The following is a 17184-nucleotide window of genomic DNA, read 5'->3' as shown; positions in this document are numbered from 1 at the left end:
CTTTTAGTTGCCCTTAGCACATCCAGCACTGCCCTGCCTGCCCTGGAGGTGTTTCTGGCCTGCTACCTTACTCACCGTGTTTCCTGAAGAAACAGAATATTCCTATTCCTTTGCATTGCTGCTTTGCTTTGGAGAGAAAAAGTAGTCTTTTTTTTTCTGGTTCAAAGCATATGGGATGCACATTTGTGCACTTGCACATGCAAGCACAAGTACATACCCAGGGAAAGCAGTTCTATATATGGTTTAATAGACGATTTCTCTGTGATTTGCTCTGAAATGCTGTGGGCTGGTGGCAGACACGTCCAGATTTGAAAAGGCAAGGAAGAATTGTTCACCACTGCAGCAGTTCCACACTCTGCCTGTGCCTGCTCCTGAGGAACCAGCATAAACTTTCTGCTTGCTGGAGTTTACGTGGCGTTATCCACATCTCATTCCGAAAGTTCACTATTCACTTTAACCACCAGTTTAGGCATTACACTATAACTCTCTGGTACTATCATTTAGTTGTGTTTTACACAGCCCAGGGCCTGAATGGCCTTTTTGAATGCTAATCTGAGTTGTTGGGGCATTTATTTTTACTGCAGCAATTCTCCTTGTGCTGTATGATGTCATGCTGTGGTTTCGAGGTTTTCATACAGCCTTTTCTTTGCTTTGTGGTGATTTTCAGTTGTACACATCTCCATGTGCACATTGACCTGTCATCACTGTAATGGGGTAGGGCTGCCTCATGTATTTGCACTATGTTGTATGTGATCTGGTGGTAAGTGAGATGCAGGGGGCACTACTCAGTACCACATGGTACAGAAAGATGTACTCTGGGGAGTGCTGCAGAGCCCCTCATCTTATTGTGCAGCTTGTGTGGCTTTACCATACCACATGTTGAAGGGTATGGGCTGTCACTGTCTTGGGCTGATGCATTTCTATGCGTGTTGCTATATGCTGCAGGGTAGTTGTGGTGCTTGGGAGTGCCTACAAGTTGTGTGGTGCGGCAAGGCATGCGTGAGGTCTTGTATTACTGTCTCAGTAGATCAGGGGTGGGCAGCACACAGCGTCCTGTGGCCCTGGTCATCGCACTACAGCGTGGGTCACTGTGCATCACTTCTCTCTAGCTGTGTTGTGCACGACCAAGGGCCTGCTCTGTGTGTGCATGCCCTGCGCTGTGTCAGGAGGCCACGCAGCGAGGGCTGTGCTGTGCCTGCAGTGGCACAACCCGGTGCTGTGCAAACAGGGAGGGCTGTAGGGCACTTGAGGGGTCATTCCCTCCCAGGGCTGTGTGTTACAGCGCGATGCCTCTGTAAAGGGCTGTTACAGGTCACTGCCCGCAAGGACTGGACAGAGCGCTCTTGCAGTGTTGGTGCCCCGCTCTGCACAGCGGGTGCGGCGGGCACCTGTGCCCAGGCTGCACCGGGAGGGCGCGGGCTCTGCGAGGCAGCGGCTCCTTTAAGCGCGGCGCGGCTCGGCACGACCTGCCCCGAGCCACCGGCGCTGCCGCCGCTACGGGCCGCTCCCCCCGCCGCGCGGGGCCGCCCCGCCCGGTCCGTCCCGTCCCGCGCCTCCCCGGAGAGCCGGGCGGGGAGGGGCGGGCACAGCGGCCCGCGCGGCGGAAGGAGGCCGCGGCCTCGCTCCCGGCGCTGCCCGCGCACGGTGAGGCGCAGGCTCCGCGCGCACCTGCCGGCCCGCCCCCGCCGCGCCGCGGGGCCGGGGACAGGGACAGGCACCTGCCGGCGCCGCTGGGCCGGACGCACCTGCGCCGCCGTGCACCCCGCGCACACACACGCATACACAGCGCCGGCCGGGCCGCGCAGCGCCGCGGCGGAGGGCGCCGTTTCTGGGCGGGCAGGGCAGGGCAGGGCATGGCGGTCCGCTGAGATGAAAGTGACCGTGTGCTTCGGGAGGACGGGCATCGTGGTGCCCTGCAAGGACGGGCAGCTCCGCGTGCGGGACCTGACCCAGCAGGCCCTGCAGCGCTACCGCAAGGCCCAAGAAAAGGTGAGGGCGCGGGGCCGGCCTCCCGGGTGAGGGGCGGCGGGTAACGGCCGGCGAGAGGGGGTGGCCTGAGGGAAGGCCCGGGGCCGGTGCGGGGCGCGGCCGGGGGTCGGTTACCGGGCAGCAGGAGGGCTGGTCTGGAAGGGGTCCGGCGGCTCCGAGGGGCGGGCTGGTGGGCCCCGCGGCCCCACGGGGGGTGGTCCTGGTGGCGCCTGTCTCTCGTGGGCCCGTGCTGTGGATCCCCCCGCCACATACTTGGTGTGAGCAGCTGATGCTGGCGGGCCGAGAGCGCGTTCCGCTCAGTTAACAAGCTAGCGTGGCTGATTTTACGTGTTTTGAGGTTTCTTACGTTGTTGCTGTGTGTGTTGACTAACAAACTTCATACAGACACAAGTGTAACTTGGTGAAAGCTTGTGTTTTCTGGCATTAACTGATCGTTGTGGTGCTGTCTGCATGGGTAGATGACTTCCTTTATATGAAAGGAACTTGAGTTTTTCTTAGGTTGTGCCTAATTGAGCATAAAAATACTTTTTTCTGTTTCCTCCAAGAGGCAGGTGCTGGAGGCTAATGGGATGCTGTTTAATATTGATGAAAGGCCTGATGTTGCAAATACTGCATTGTGAAAAAGATGCTGGTTACAAGCCCTGAAGTAGGGGCTTGCAGGATTGTCCATCCTCATAAGACATCTGAATAAAAAGTACAGCCGTCAGCTTACGAGATCTGTTCTGTGGCCTGTGCTGGTTTCTTCTGTGCCACATCAGTTCTGTGATATCCTGAGTGCAAAACTGGAAGTAAAATTCTTGTTCTTGCAGGTTTGTTTCGAGAGAAACTTGCTACTGTTACGTGAAATCCATCATGAACAGCCAGGACTGCTCTGTGGTAGAGGTTATCACGGTCACTGTGTTAGTCTTTCTGAGCAAATGTCCTGCTTTGACCTGTCTTAAGAGTCATAGAGCTTGACAAATATTTTGCATGAAAAATCTTTTTCCTAATGAGTATTGTGCGTGTGTCACAACTGCAAAATACTTGTAAAATTCGTGGTGTTGTTACAGCCAACAGTCAGTGAGATCTTTTGCACTGAAGTGCGGTTCAGAGGACTAAAATATGCTTAAGGTCTTTGTTCAAGAGTGGGGTTTGTCAGAAACAGAGTTAACTCTCAGGTTGACTTGAACTTAGAGATTTTAAATTTGATTTCAGCTTTGATTTGTGGTTGTGAAGATGTTGGAGTTAGTGTCATGATGATGGCTGAAAGATGGCCTACTTTGTATAAACACTTCAAATGCCTTTCCTTCTTTCCTTTTTTTTGGGGGGGGGGGATTCCTTTAGAAAGGAGAAGGATGTCTGCATTTCTAGGTAGGCCGCTGACTGTTCTAGAAGACTCAATAAGCAATTTATAGGAGGGCAGTTACAGCATGAGAAGGGTTCAGATAAATGCCAGACTTTTAAGATGTGCTACAGTCCAATAGTTTCTCATTTTATACCCGATTTGCTATTTAGGTAATAGTTGAAGAAAATTGTTTTTAGGCTAAGCAGTCATCTTCTATGCCCCCTTCAGTGTGAGGTCAGAATCATCCACCCTATTCTATGGGACAGCCAGAGGTCAGAGTTCACATTTCTGACCATGTTGTTTCTCTTGCGTTTGTAAACAAAACTTTTCTCTATTTCCTTATAGAAGTCTCGAGTTCCCTATTCTGCATAGTAGATGGACAAAGTGGATACGGGCCTCTTTGATAAAGATTTGCTGGTCACCTTGAGGAATGGTGATTCAGTGCTTGTGCAAGGACATGTGAAGAGGCAGGGTGGGGGAAGCAACCAGAGGACTTGAAAAATAGAGAAGAGGTTTTCATTCAGGTCACTGAAGAAAGTTTTATGACTTCTGCACCTCTCTCCCCCCTGTTCACTGGAAATTTAAACAGTTCCCTTGCAGTGCTTTGATTAATTAGAGTTCAGTCTACATGATTTGCAGTGGAACTAGCCAAAAAGAGGGATGAATTTCCTCTTATCTTGACAAGCATCATTCAGAGTTAGTGCTCTTTCGCGAGGGAAAGTTTGGGGTAGTAAAGTAAATCATACAGAAGTCACAAACAACTAATTTTATTACCTTGCAGAGAGTTTTTGTCCAATCTAACAAGGATGGATGGGGTGTTTTGCCATTTTCCTTCTATGGGCTCTTTCTAAAATTAACTTTCTTTACAGAAGTGCAGAATCTTATAGAGAATGGGCTGATTATCTCAAGATAATCAGCACCTAAAATCTGCTGTGAGGTGTGGGCACGTAAACAGATTTGTTTTAACTGAAGATTTGTTTTTCTTTTCAGAATATCTAGAATGCTTGGAATACTTCCTGTGGCAGAATGCTAATGCTGCAGTGTCTGTTGGCATGTCAAGTGTTCTTTAATTTTGTTTCAAGTGTTAAAAGCTTTTAAAAGAAGGAAGTGGAGAATGGGATTGTTACAAGTGCCTGAAGTATTTATAGAAGGGAGGAAAGTTCATGCGAGGAATATCATCCATAGTTGCAGAATGGAAACTGAGAAAGGTATCTAGAATACAAGTTTTAGGAAATTTGTATTCATTATGGTACCGCCAAATACCACAAAAGTGTGTGCAAGAGGCTCTCTGTTCTGGGGGTTGTTCTGGAAGCCTATTTTGCTATTATACTGCAGCCACTTGTCTGATAAAGTGGAAGATATGAGGTTAGAATATTAATCAGTATACATGCATACTGTAAAATATTTGAACTTGTGTACAAAATCAGCACATTTTAAAATTGGTTTAAAGTACTCAGCAATGCTTTATACTTGTAACGAGAGAAAAGTTGATGCAGTAAATGACTAAGTCTGACATTTCTATGAGACTTTTGGTAAATAGCTGAGAATTCAGTTGCTGATTGTAGCCTGCTGTGTTTTCTTAGCAAGTTTGATTTGGTTTCTTGGCTGGGCTGTGTTGGCAAGGTTTGGTCATGAAGGCTCAATCGCTCTGTTAACTGAAACAAAATGTTGGGCCAGTTTCAGCTGAAAAATCAAGACAGTGATTATTTTTTGATGCTGTTGAGTTTAGCAGTGGGTTTTAGAGGTACTGTTGCAGTTCTGAAAGGGCAGATCTTGTCTGATTCACTGGAGGATACAAGTCACTGTCTGGACTTAACTATTTTCTGTATTACAGTATCAATTAGGAGATTTCTGTGTTCTGGGATTTTGTGATATGAATAGTCTTACATGTTTAAGAAAACATTTTATTGATCAGGTGTGAGAATTGTAAATAAATGTTCAGGGAAGTGACTGTCATCTCAGAAAGTAACTTGTGTTTCAGTGGTACAGTGGATGCTTGGTGGTACTTTGCTGTGGCACAGGATCTGCTTTTGTTGTAGTTTAGTACTGTTGTGTGTTAAGGCTTCCTGCTGACAGGTGGATGCAGTAGGATTAATGATTCCTTATTGTCAGCCCAGTCCCTTAGTAGTACTTGTAACTCGTGGTTTTGGTGCCGTGGGGAGCACTTGCGTGTCATCTGTTGTATTTAGGATTCTTTGCTTGAGTGAGAGCAGATGTACTGCAAAATACTTGGGTTGCTGTGCCTGTTGCTGCATTTGCTTCTCTGTGGCCATAAGGCATAGCCCATGGATGCAAGACAAGGTACCTTGTTGGTTGTTTTCCAGTGAGTTCTGAGAGACCTTTTGTTTGTTTGTTTGCTTTTCCCTGAGTATGTGGATGAGAGAGGGAGAAATTGGGGTTCTAGGTCAGCACTGAGGGGTTCCATGTGCTCTTTAGTGCTTGGGTCTGCGTGGTCCTCTTGAAAGCAATTCCTCAACGCATATGGGGCTAAATGGATTCATGCTAAATGCACCATTTGGCTCATACTTCTGCCCTTTGAAATGTGGCTTCCCCCAATTAGGAGGCAATATTTGGATTTCTAGCTTTGTAGCGAAGCCGTTGGTTCAGCTGGAGGTGCTAGTTTGCTGACTGAAAAGTCTTTAATGCTGGTGGTACAGAAAGTGATGTATGCCCAGGGAGAAGAATGGCTGAGACTAGCAAGTGAAGTCCCCAATGACTTTTCTTTAAGCAGCAGTGAAACTTTTCCCAGGATAATACATAAAACATCTTGCTGCTCCTAGATGTTCTTTATCTCTCTGCAGGAGCCAGAGATGCAGAAGTGTTATCATCTGTGTATTATTTTACTCATGTTTGCATGCATGGCACTTAACCTAGATAACTTGTCTGAAATGAGTACTTTGGCCGTCTGAAGTCTTGTTCATAGAAGCCAGTTGAGTTGATGGGACATGGAAGCCACGTAGCAAAGTTAATGAGCACTGCAATTTCTTGGTTTAATAGCAGCTTTAAATTCGTCATTTTAAGCACAGTTGATTTCTTGAGTGGCTCACTTAGCCTTTGTGGGCTTCTCTTTGGGAATGCTGACACACACGATCAAATATTAGTTAACTATCTTACAGGGACTTGATCTCCAGTTGTTACGGGCTTTAGAGTGTGTGTTTCTGCTGATGTGAATGTACAGAAACCAGCAGTTGATTCTGGAATGGTAATGGTAATTTTGATTGGCAGTCAGACAGAGTATGACGCAATAATATAGTGACTAAGTTGATTCAAGAATGGTGCATATTTGATTAGAGCAAAAACAGTGGGTTGTTTTGGGTGTATTGGCGATCTTTCCCGAGCTAGATGCCTTTAAAGAGCAAATGCTGCAGATTGCCTGTATATAATTTTATATATATATTTATATAATTCCTACTAATAAAATACTTTTTCCTTTTCTTTCTGTTCTTGCCTGCCCCACAACATGACAGTTAGTTTTCTGGAATTCTGTATTGCTATTGTAAATCAGCCAGCAAGCAGAAGGAGTACTGAATGTTCTTGTAGTTTCTCTAAAAACACTGGGGGTAGGGAAGATGACAATTTACTTTGACTCCAAAATCTATGCTTATAAAAAAAATATTTGTAAAAACATAACAGATATCTTCAGAAGATGCATGTGGAAGTTTTGAAAGAAATCCTTTGTTATAAACATTTTTCCATTTTGGGCAAATTGTAAGTATTAAGCCCTTATAAAGGCAGAGTAATACAGTTGTGTTTGTGTGGCACTTTTGTCTTGGACCAGGTTTCTAGGCTTTTTTGTGTGGGTTTTTTCTTTTCTTGTCTTTTTTTGCCTATCCCAGTTTGTTTTAGAATGTTGGGGTTTTTTTAACCCCTCCCCAGTAGAGCGTAAGATAATCCATAAGCTTTGTTTTGCCAGGAGAATTCTGAGCTCTGTTTTTATGTGCTGTTTTTCTAGGAAATATTTTAACTATTCATTCTCATATTTGTCTTAGTATTACTCAATCAGCTACAGCATGTTAGTGAGCTTTTACATTGTCTAGGAAACTGGTGTATTTCAATGAACAGCTTGGTTATCACTTTGCATTCAGCCTTCAGATTTGTCCACTATGATATCATACTAAAAAAGGAGAATATAGCTTCATACACTGCTTTTCCATTACTGTCATATGAGTTTATGGGTAACTGACTCATATATAGAAAGATAGGCTGTGTTAGGGAGTAAAGAAAAGGGAAGGAGACAATTGATTTAAAAAAATCTGTATAAAACAAACTCTGTTCTGACTTAATAACACTCGTGGTGATATTTCATGGAGACTGGAAATAGCTTTTCAAGTGGCAGAGTTTTGTGTCTCTTACAGAATTTTCAGTGTCACTTTTGCAGTTAAGAAGTGCCTGCCTTTTTATCGCTTTTGCATAAAATGTCTGTAGCCACTAGTGATATGTAATGAGATTTTTGGTAGATTTCCAGTCTCCTTTTCTCTAACAGGTGTTTATAATCCAAAGAGAAAAACTGTCATTGGACTTTGTCAGACTTGTCATACAAAATGTCTTACAGGACATTATGTCCTTATATAACCTGAAAAAGAATGTTTTGGATCCTTTTGTTCTTTTTAAGAAGTAGTCTAATGCCAGTAACTTGGGCTTTTGGCTGAATATTGAGTTGCCTGATGTTAATGTGTTTCAGTTGAAGGGTAGAGCTGGATAAAACTGGTGGAAATTCAGTAGGCAAAATGAGGAGAATGATCTTGGAAATACTGCAGCTCAGACTTGAGTGTTTGTGTTGTGCTAATACAGTTTTCATTTTTGCTTCCCAGATCATATTTATCAAGTTCCGAGTACTACTCAGTTGTCATTACAAAATCTTTGCTGTCTCTCAAGTAATAACTGAGTGTTAAGATAGTCATAGAAGGGAACCATTGAAGAGCAGTACAGAGTTCTCAGTAGTGACTGCTTCCTGTTGCTCTTTGCCCTGTTGAAGACAAGCCCTGAGTAGTCTTGTATGAATTTGTGAAGAAGGAATTTAAACCCCAAATGGTATTTTTTTGTGTGTTTATTTCCAATTTGGGAAGCAGCATGTAGTATGGGAGTCTTAATGTAAAAAAAAAAACAACCATATAAATTCCTTCTGGAACCAGGAGGTGCTTTTTCTTGCTGCATAAAATGCAGCTTTAATATTTTTTTTCCCCTAAGTATTTCAAAAAGGAGGATTGTGTTGAATTGGTATTTTCTTAAAAACTTAATGTTTTTAACAGATACAGCTATTTGGAAATAATGGTTCATGTTATGTGATGATACTTTCCTCCTTACTTGTTCAGCATGATAGGTCAGTTGAATTGCACCACGCTGTGCATCCTGCTACTGAAACAGCATATTTCCTCCCCCATTGAGCAGAACATTCTTTAGGCTTTTGTAATGATGCTAATGTCATAACTGCAGCTTTTCTAGGCATGAAGACCTATTGCTTCATTATTGAAAACTCCCTCTAGCCCTGTATTAAGATGCCTGTGTTTTATCCTTAATGAATATGATAACGCTAAACATCTTGAGCAATTAGTATTTTTGAAAACAGATTCTGCTTTGTATTTTTATATGTTATTCTGGAGTCTTGCTTATGCATAAAGATATACCCGTTTTATGTCATGGAACTGACTAAACAGAAATGATGGGCTCATGTGAATGACTTGTCAGTAGAAGTAGACTTGTGAATTCCACTGACCTGGATACATTGGTAAAGTGAGAAAGCTGCTTCATATGAAGAATTTGGAAAATTGGCATGTTACAAGAACTTTTGGAAAAAAAAGTCCATGCAGTACTTCCATAGCGTCTTCCTCAATATAAGCATTCTTTGTTCCGCTCAGGGTATATATTGGTGTGGTAGTTCTGTAAGTCTTATCAATACTTTTATTTCTTACATATTACTTCAGTACCTTACATGTAAAGAAAACTGTGTGGTAAGAAATTACTGATTCTACAGCATAGGACTTTTTTGGGACCGCTGTCCTCACTTTAAAGAGGAAATATGTAAGACCTGATTCTGTAAATGTTTTTTTCTTGTGCCTAGTGATTGTGCTATAGACACCTCCATTAAATGAACTGTTGTAATGTTTTAATGTCGTCAACATCTGTCTTGCTTTCTAGTGTAAACCTGTAATTTTTATGCCACCAGTACCTCCATTCAGAACTAATGACTTTGCTTTGTTGTGGCAGGTGCCACAGCACTACTCCAGTGCTTAAATTTGCTCTTGGGAATGCTTCCGAATTGGGAGGTTTAGACAAGTTGCTCGTTGGTTTCATGAGGATGCACTGGCAGCATTTATTGCCAGTGAGACCTCTTACTTCAGTGCTTTTCTTTATTGGTTGATATATGCATGAAAAAGAAAACCACAGAATGCTTGAATGAACATGCTTCTTAGAGCTGATAATAAGGGTAGCATTTGTATGAATGGTAGATAGGAAGATGAATGATTGTAGTCTAACAAAGACTGATATTTGGAATCACAGAATTCAGTCTGTTGGGTAGAGGCTAACAGCTGGCTCTGTTGGGGCTCTTATTTTGTTTTTTCCATTTTCTGGCTAGTGATTCAACTTCAAAGATAAGACTCCATTGAGCCAAATGGTTTTGCAGTACAGCTTATCTGATAGAATGTTTTCCAGATTCCCAATAAAATACTAGCTATTGGCGAATTTTAGCATGCACCCTCCCTATAATTTTCCTTCAGAAAAATGCAGTAATTTCTCAATCAGTAGAAGAAATGGAGTGCTCAGACTAAAGGGGAATTTGACACAATTGGAAGAAGATCTGAGACTTGTATTCCTGGAAAATTGTCCAGCTTTATTTTTCCTTTGAGTAATCAGTTTTTCCGTTCATCTCTCTTCCCTAAAACCTTAGAAGACAGTCAGATTGTTAGAGAAGATACTATCTCATTCTCCTCAATCTGTCAACAGTTGAGCTGATTTTTATTGGCAAATTCAAGTACCTTGAGTTATAGATTTTTCTGAGAGGAGGAAAAAAAAAAGCATATAATCATTTCATGTTTCTTTTAATTTGGGTGTCAGTGTACAGGTCAACTAAGAGTAGTTTAGAATAATCTTTTAGCTCCAAAGAGTTTAGAATCCAGTATGTCTCTGTTTGGACCTTTGAAGGAGAGACATGTTGTAAATCCTTATATAACCCCCTGTTTATGGTGGATTTGTCCTTTATCCAAACTTTGGAATGCACCTTGAGCACCCACCTGTAGACCATCATACAGTTGAGGGTTATTTCTTCTAGTTTGGGTATGGATTCATGCCTTCCTGTTATCTGTGAAAGGTAGTGGTAAAGTAGTGTTTTCACACTTCCCTGAAAGTTACCATTGCAGGGTTCTTTCCTTCCTATAAGTAGATGGGTGATCTTCAGCTGCTGTAAAGGTGACTGGTCGAAAAGATGCATGTACTCCTCTGCAGCTGTTCTCTTGGCTGGTGTGCCTGTGGGGCAGGCAGAATTAAACATATCTTTATACATTTTGGTGATGTTCATATAGAAGTAGCTTCTTATTTATATTTTTCCTCAAATTAGAAGTTTTGAGGGCATATAGTCTTTCCTGGCCTTTTTTCTTTCTTTCTTTTTTTTGTTACTCTTGCAGTGCTGCATGTCATTAGTGGGATAAGGCCAGAATTTCATGTAAAGGGTTTGGGATATAATTGTGCCATTTTTCTATGTTTTAAGGAGTCCAACTACTACTGAATGTAGATACCATTCACTTCAGTCCCTGTAGGTGGCATTTTTTGTTGAATGCAGTTCTCAGTGCACAGTTTGCCTGCTGTGACTTTTGCCTAAACTGACTGTGATAATTTTTTTAATAATCCCCTATGATACTCATTTGGTGCTGAATTTGATGGATGGTATTTTGAGTGTTACAAAGCTTTCCACTAACATTCTCTGCTTGCCAACTTTTTCTTTCTGAGCACCGGCCAGAATTGAAAGCAGACTGCAAACTTAAGACTTTGGTGTTAGTGGCGGTGTTGTCTATAGACTGATTTGAATACAGACCTTCTGTAAGTGATGGGTTTTATGAATAAGGAAGATAGTATGTGGCCTGCATAACTTAACTAACTTGTTCCTCCATAGCTTGTTGTAAGTGCATTTGCTGCCAAACCCTGCAACTCCTGCCTGGAGGTCAGTTGCAAAATGTCTTTCCTGCGGATCCCTGGTTGAGCAGCTTTTGAAATTATCATTCTGCCGGCTGTAACCTTTTCTATAAGGCTTTCTTAACTAGTTCAGGAAGGATTTTGATGGAGGATTCTCATCTCGGAAGTTTTGTTGGATTTATCCTAGATGCTAAACATCACAAAGGTGGGACAGAAATACAGTAGTGCACAATTAGAAGAAGCAATAAACAAGGCTACTTATGAGAGTGTGTTTGTAGCTCTTCCAAAAATAGAAGTAATTTGGGGGTTCTACAAATCTGATCAAGGTGAGGTTGCTGTTTTGCAGCAGTTTAAGCCTTGAAAGGCTTAGTCAGACCTCTTCTTTTTCATGGGTAGTAAGGCCTGTGTAGTTGTGTAGTGAAAACTGTTCCTCAGTCTATCCAGGGCAAAACCAAGTAGGTAACTTCCTCTGTTGATACTCTGGCCTGTGTCATACTTTGTTATCAGTAAGTTGGGGGATCATACTGCATCTTGCCTGCACATTTTTTAACTGAAACAAGCTTCTGCTTTGAAAATAAATAATCTTGAAGTCTTCCATTCACTACTTGGGTTATTTCTTTAAAGAAGTTCTTAATTAATTATCTTGCTTTTTGCTTGAACTACTTGAACTGTGAGTTAGTCTACATGAAAGCCTGTATGGAAATCAGAAGTCGTACAGGAAGTTGTTTTTTTTCCTTAGTAAAGACTCTTGCATTTAGGAAAAAAATATCAGTATTTGTTAACCTTGCAGGAAGAAAGAGGCAAATACGTTATTGCATCAATCAAATGTCTCTGTATTGTGAATACTATGAAAATACAGTTTACCTCCAACCATATTCCTTTCACTCACATTAAGTCAAAAATTTGTTGTCTATTACAAGGAATTTTATTAAGGTACAATTTTTTTCCCTAATAAATAAAATAATTGGCTACAGTAAGGGTTTGTCAGCAATCTCTTGGATTGTTTTTTACAAGCTGGTTTATTTCATACTGAATAAGGACTTCTGAATTTGAGGAAATATCTGGTTTGCTCTAGCGTACCAAAAATGTGGCATACTTTGCTTTGACTCATTGTCTTCAATTGTATTTTCTTTAGGTTACTCAATCTACTGAGATTTTATACAGAAATTGCCTTTGTCTTTTCTGCTAGGTTGTTCCCTCCCTGTTCCCATTCAGTAGGATAGGGTACAACAGCATGCTAATATCAAATTCACTTTATTGGCATGTTTTTCAGAAGTCTGTTTCTAGCAGTTGCCTTATTTAACAAATATGGCATATGTTTGGGCTTTTTTTTTTCCCTAGCGGATGTTGGAAATTTGGCTGTCATCTTCTGCTTCTGGCACCTCCCAACCTGTTCTTTCTCTGCCCAAAGAATAGAAACTCAGAAAGGAGATTGCTCCCTTGAATTGAATCATCCCCTGTCTTGTGTGGGGTAGAAAGACTTGTTGAAAATTTTGAAGGACTGAAGAGAGTTCACATGTTCAGCTCCCACAGAATGAGGCTCATTTGAAAAACCTAGCTGCTGCCAATTCACAATTAATTTTCCCCTGCTGGCTGTAATGAATGTATTCTGAACAAATGTTCCAGGAGTTCTGGCATTATAAGCTACAAAAAGAAAACTCCCTGAAGAGCTGGAAACCTGAAATAGTTGTGTTGGGCAACAAAAAGGAGAAGGTTCATTGACATTTTGACATTGTGTGTAGAGAAAGACCAACGTTTGCATAGTAGTGCAGCAGTCATGGTGCAGGCGTTGTTTAGACTGCTGTGAAGAAAGAAGATAGATTATGTTTTGGAGGGGGGAAGTAGATGTGTGTGTGTGGGGAAAAAAAATATAATCTAACATTAGGGTCTGTCCTGGCAAATGATAAATGATGGCTCCTTTATGTTAGGCAAGAAGATTAGCACTCAAAATCCAGAATATCTTCTGTATTAATGTTTTGGGAACAGTTACTTGGATAGCTCTCATTCAGCTGCTGACTGATGGCAGGTCCTAACTGTACCTGAAAAATCCTAATAGAAACCACTCCACTGGCTTAACAAATAGCAAAATTAAGGATGATTTTTTTTGCTCAAAATACTCAGAAATGCTTAAAAGAACACTCATGGCCTGTGCATTTTAAGTATATTACTTTGGAGTTTTTTTTTCCTCCTTATGATTACTGTTGTATTCAATCCACTTATTGTTCAAAACTGTCAACAGAGCAAAATTGCTCTAAACTCTTACCCTTTTCACATACTTCCACTTGAAGTAAGATGGATCACATGGGAGTGTGCCAGTGTTGACCCCTTAATCCTTGAGTCTGGAAGAATGTTGGTTTAGGCCATCTTCCATTTAAAGCAGATTTTGTGTGTTGTGGGGGAGTAATTGCAGCAAGTCAGAAACTGAAAGGAGTAGATGGTTTGCTTTTGTACACGCAATGTGCTTTTCCTTACTAGACCTTTCAAGAAGTATTAAAAATGTAGTGTTAAAGTTGGACTGTCATCCTTCTCACTTTTCTCATCCCACATCTCTGCTAGCTGTACTTGCAATGTGTTTGTTTTGCAGCAACGTTCATTACCGTTTAACTCTGAATAGAGGCTGAATACCTTCTTTGGTTGTGGTTTTTCATATATCATGACTTTTGCAGTTACGTATATTGCCATCATATTCTCTCTTGTCTTGAAGAATAAAATATACATTTGCTGCTATCATCATTTTATTAAATAAGCCATATTCGAAGACACTAGGACACCACCAGGTCTTTTTTGGTAACTTCAGATGTTTCAAATGTAACATACATCTGGCAGTATACACATATTGTTTATCTGACACAACCACCTCTTGAATTCGATGAAAGTGGAGGAGTCTGGCTTATTGTTCATACTGCAGTTCATTAATGGCTGTATATATGAGATGAGCATCTCGCTAAATGGAAGTCTTGGTCAACCTCTGACTCTTGCCTTAAGGGTTTGAGAATAGACAATATGAAAAAAATACCAGCTTCTTTCCAGATGGCTAAATGCTTGATGTGTCTTTATGTTTAGCTGTCATTCAAATGTGAATGCTGTGGTGATTATAAGTGTCTTCCATTTTTCTGGTTTGAAATGATCCCTTTTATGCATTGTGTGTTTAGAGATTAACAGTTTGGCTTATCAATAGGGGGTTTAGAGAAAAGAAAAGAAAAAACAAAACCCAAAACAACAAACCCAACTTGATGGTATAGCAAAATCCAGGATGTTAGTGTTCATAAGCAGACTTGACAGTGCAGGTCTTAGCTCCTTGTACTATACTGCAGACAGTAACTGTTTTGAAACGGGGTATAGTGGACTATTAACATTCTGCAAAGATGTTTTTATTTCAGTTTTGAAACATTTTGTGTGTGATAAGTTTCATACAATTGTTTTTTCTTAGTGAAAATTGTTCTGCAATCTAGGGGGTGGGGATGTTCGATAGAGGAGGCTTTATGGGAAGGAGTTTCTTTTAATTGGGAAGAAAAAAGTTACCATTAGTTTTTAGACTGAGTGTGAATCATACTTTTTACGTGATGCTTTTAGATAAACATGAGTTAATACTCAAAGATGCAAGCTACAATTTAATGATCAAACTGTTTAATACTGTTTGTAATCTTGCTAAGGCTTACTTCATGAATTTTGAAGTTTCTTGTTGGTTTTTGTTTTGGGGCCTAACTTCATAGTCACTTTAAGAGATACCTCTAATAATGCAGCCAAAGCTGTTGCAGGTTCTGTAGGAGGCCAAATTGCTTACCTTATGTGACCATTATACCAGCAAATTCTGATGTTATCATTTTTCTATTAACTGACAATGGCTGTTTCCTTTCTTAGTAGCCATTTAAAGAAGAGAATCAACTGCTTCATTGCGTGTGCTGGTTTCCTTTTTCAGGCACCGCAGAGAGCGATAAAATTTAGTGAAAGCAGATCCAATTACTTTGTTGAAAAGCCTTCAGCATCTCGTGGCTGAACTCATCAGTGAATGGCTCTTTACCGGTGTTTGTGTATGTGAGTTGGGAAACTGAGATCTAATCACCTATGTTAATGGGAAGGTAACATTAGACTGGAAGTCCTATTGACAGCGCATTGTGATAAAGCATTCCTGTAACCTGGTTAGCCTTGGGCATTCTTGTGAATAACAGCTATGTTATGTTGTGTTTGCTGTAGGCATTTCCAATAGGTTTTTGTTTAATTTTACAGTGAAATCTTCTGTCAGTGCTCGTGCCTGGCATAATATGGAGCCAATGTATATGGATACAGTTGTGGAGCCTGAGGAGAATGAATGAGGTAGCTGAGTGAAAAGTAAATGATGAGTGATGGATGGCATCAAACTGCAAATGAAGAGGAAGGTTGTAATGGCATCTCGAGACTGTTGCAAAATGTATGCAAATACAGCATTTAATCAAGTTTGCTTACCAGCTGTTGTTTTTCATTTGAAGCGGCTTGTGGGGTTGTACTGACTGGATTAAAATTGTGTGAGGAAAGTTTCCATGTAGCCCTCCTGCAAGCTCTGGAAAGAAATTCCTGGTCAGAGGGTTGGAGGAAGTTGCCACTAAACAGTAACTGGTACATGTTCCGCAGATGTCATTTTCCGTATTTGAGCAGAATGCTCTACTTGCCTGTCTGTTAGCTGTTTTGCAGTGACTTTCATTTGTTTTGCCGCCTTCTCTTTTCCTTTAAATCTCTGAAGCTGTTCCTTCCTAACTTTTTTTGTGAATCTGTTTTCCTGAAGACACTTGGAGTAGCAGGAGAAAGCAGATTTGTGCTTTGGGATAAGGGGCAGGGTGGGGTGAACCCTTCTGCTCATTAGTGGTATTGAATTTCAGTGAAAAAGTGAATAACCTCATTCTCCTCTTTGTTGTCTTCTATCTGGCCAAAATCCAATTCATGAGATGTGGTTAGGCATACGGCATAAAGTTTTGATGATGTGTTAATTCGGACATGTTCTGTATTATCAGTCAGGAGAAGAATTGTCTTTGGGTTTCTTCCAGTCCATCATTTGGCTCTGCCAATATGATTACAGGTAGAGGTTGTTTGGGCTATTCACGGGTGTATTGCTGTATCTCAAAAGTCAAATACTAAAACTTAACAATGTAGTACTGTGATCGTATAAATTTTATTAATACAACACAAAATGTGAGAGAGAGATTATATAATAATTCCCATGGTGTAATATTATGTTGGTAAATGTTTTTATTACCTTTTAAACTTCCTGCTCATTTTCTTTCAAACAGTAGCCAGAACCAGTGAAGCAGACTCATGTTTATGGCATTAGGCAGTGCTTGCTTGTTAGTTGTGCCTTCAGAAGGCTTTAACCCATGCTCAATGCAATTCTAAAGAGAGCAATGAGCAGTAACTGCTACTAGGTTGTTGGAGGGCGTGGAAAGAACTGATTAGGGTTGATGTGGGAAGTGGAACTGGTGCCATTGGTGCGTGGTGCAATTACTGCAACACAGCAGCCTTGGAACTGTGAGAAGACAGTGGTGATCTGGGGTCTGACTGGTCTTGATGATACAAGTCTGCCCACCTTCTGGCAATATTCCTCCCCAACCTCTGCCTGGGGGTTGATCCATACAGGAAGTAGATGGTACTGCACCAGAAAAGTCTGACTTCTCTGTGAAATAAGTGAAATACTTTCATGTGATTGAGGGAGGGGATTGGGTTTTTTTCTTTCAAAAAATATGTAATGGTTTTCTGTGTGGAAATATAGGATATACCTC

General features: G+C 41.3%; 1 protein-coding gene across 1 annotated transcript in view; it reads left to right on the top strand.

The window, feature by feature from the left end:
* The first annotated feature begins 1392 nt into the window (after positions 1-1392).
* The window catches only part of PARD3B (par-3 family cell polarity regulator beta), a 416125-nt gene continuing 400333 nt past the window's right edge, over positions 1393-17184 (top strand). The window contains exon 1 of the mRNA XM_030485475.1: positions 1393-1989. Within this exon, the coding sequence (XP_030341335.1) occupies positions 1870-1989 (120 nt within the window). The 5' untranslated portion in view covers positions 1393-1869. The remainder of the gene's footprint in view (positions 1990-17184) is intronic.

This window comes from Strigops habroptila, chromosome 5, assembly GCF_004027225.2.
Source record: "Strigops habroptila isolate Jane chromosome 5, bStrHab1.2.pri, whole genome shotgun sequence".
In the NCBI taxonomy this organism is placed as follows: domain Eukaryota; kingdom Metazoa; phylum Chordata; class Aves; order Psittaciformes; family Psittacidae; genus Strigops; species Strigops habroptila.
Note: the sequence above shows the minus strand (reverse complement) of the source record. Positions and strands in the feature narration are given on the sequence as shown.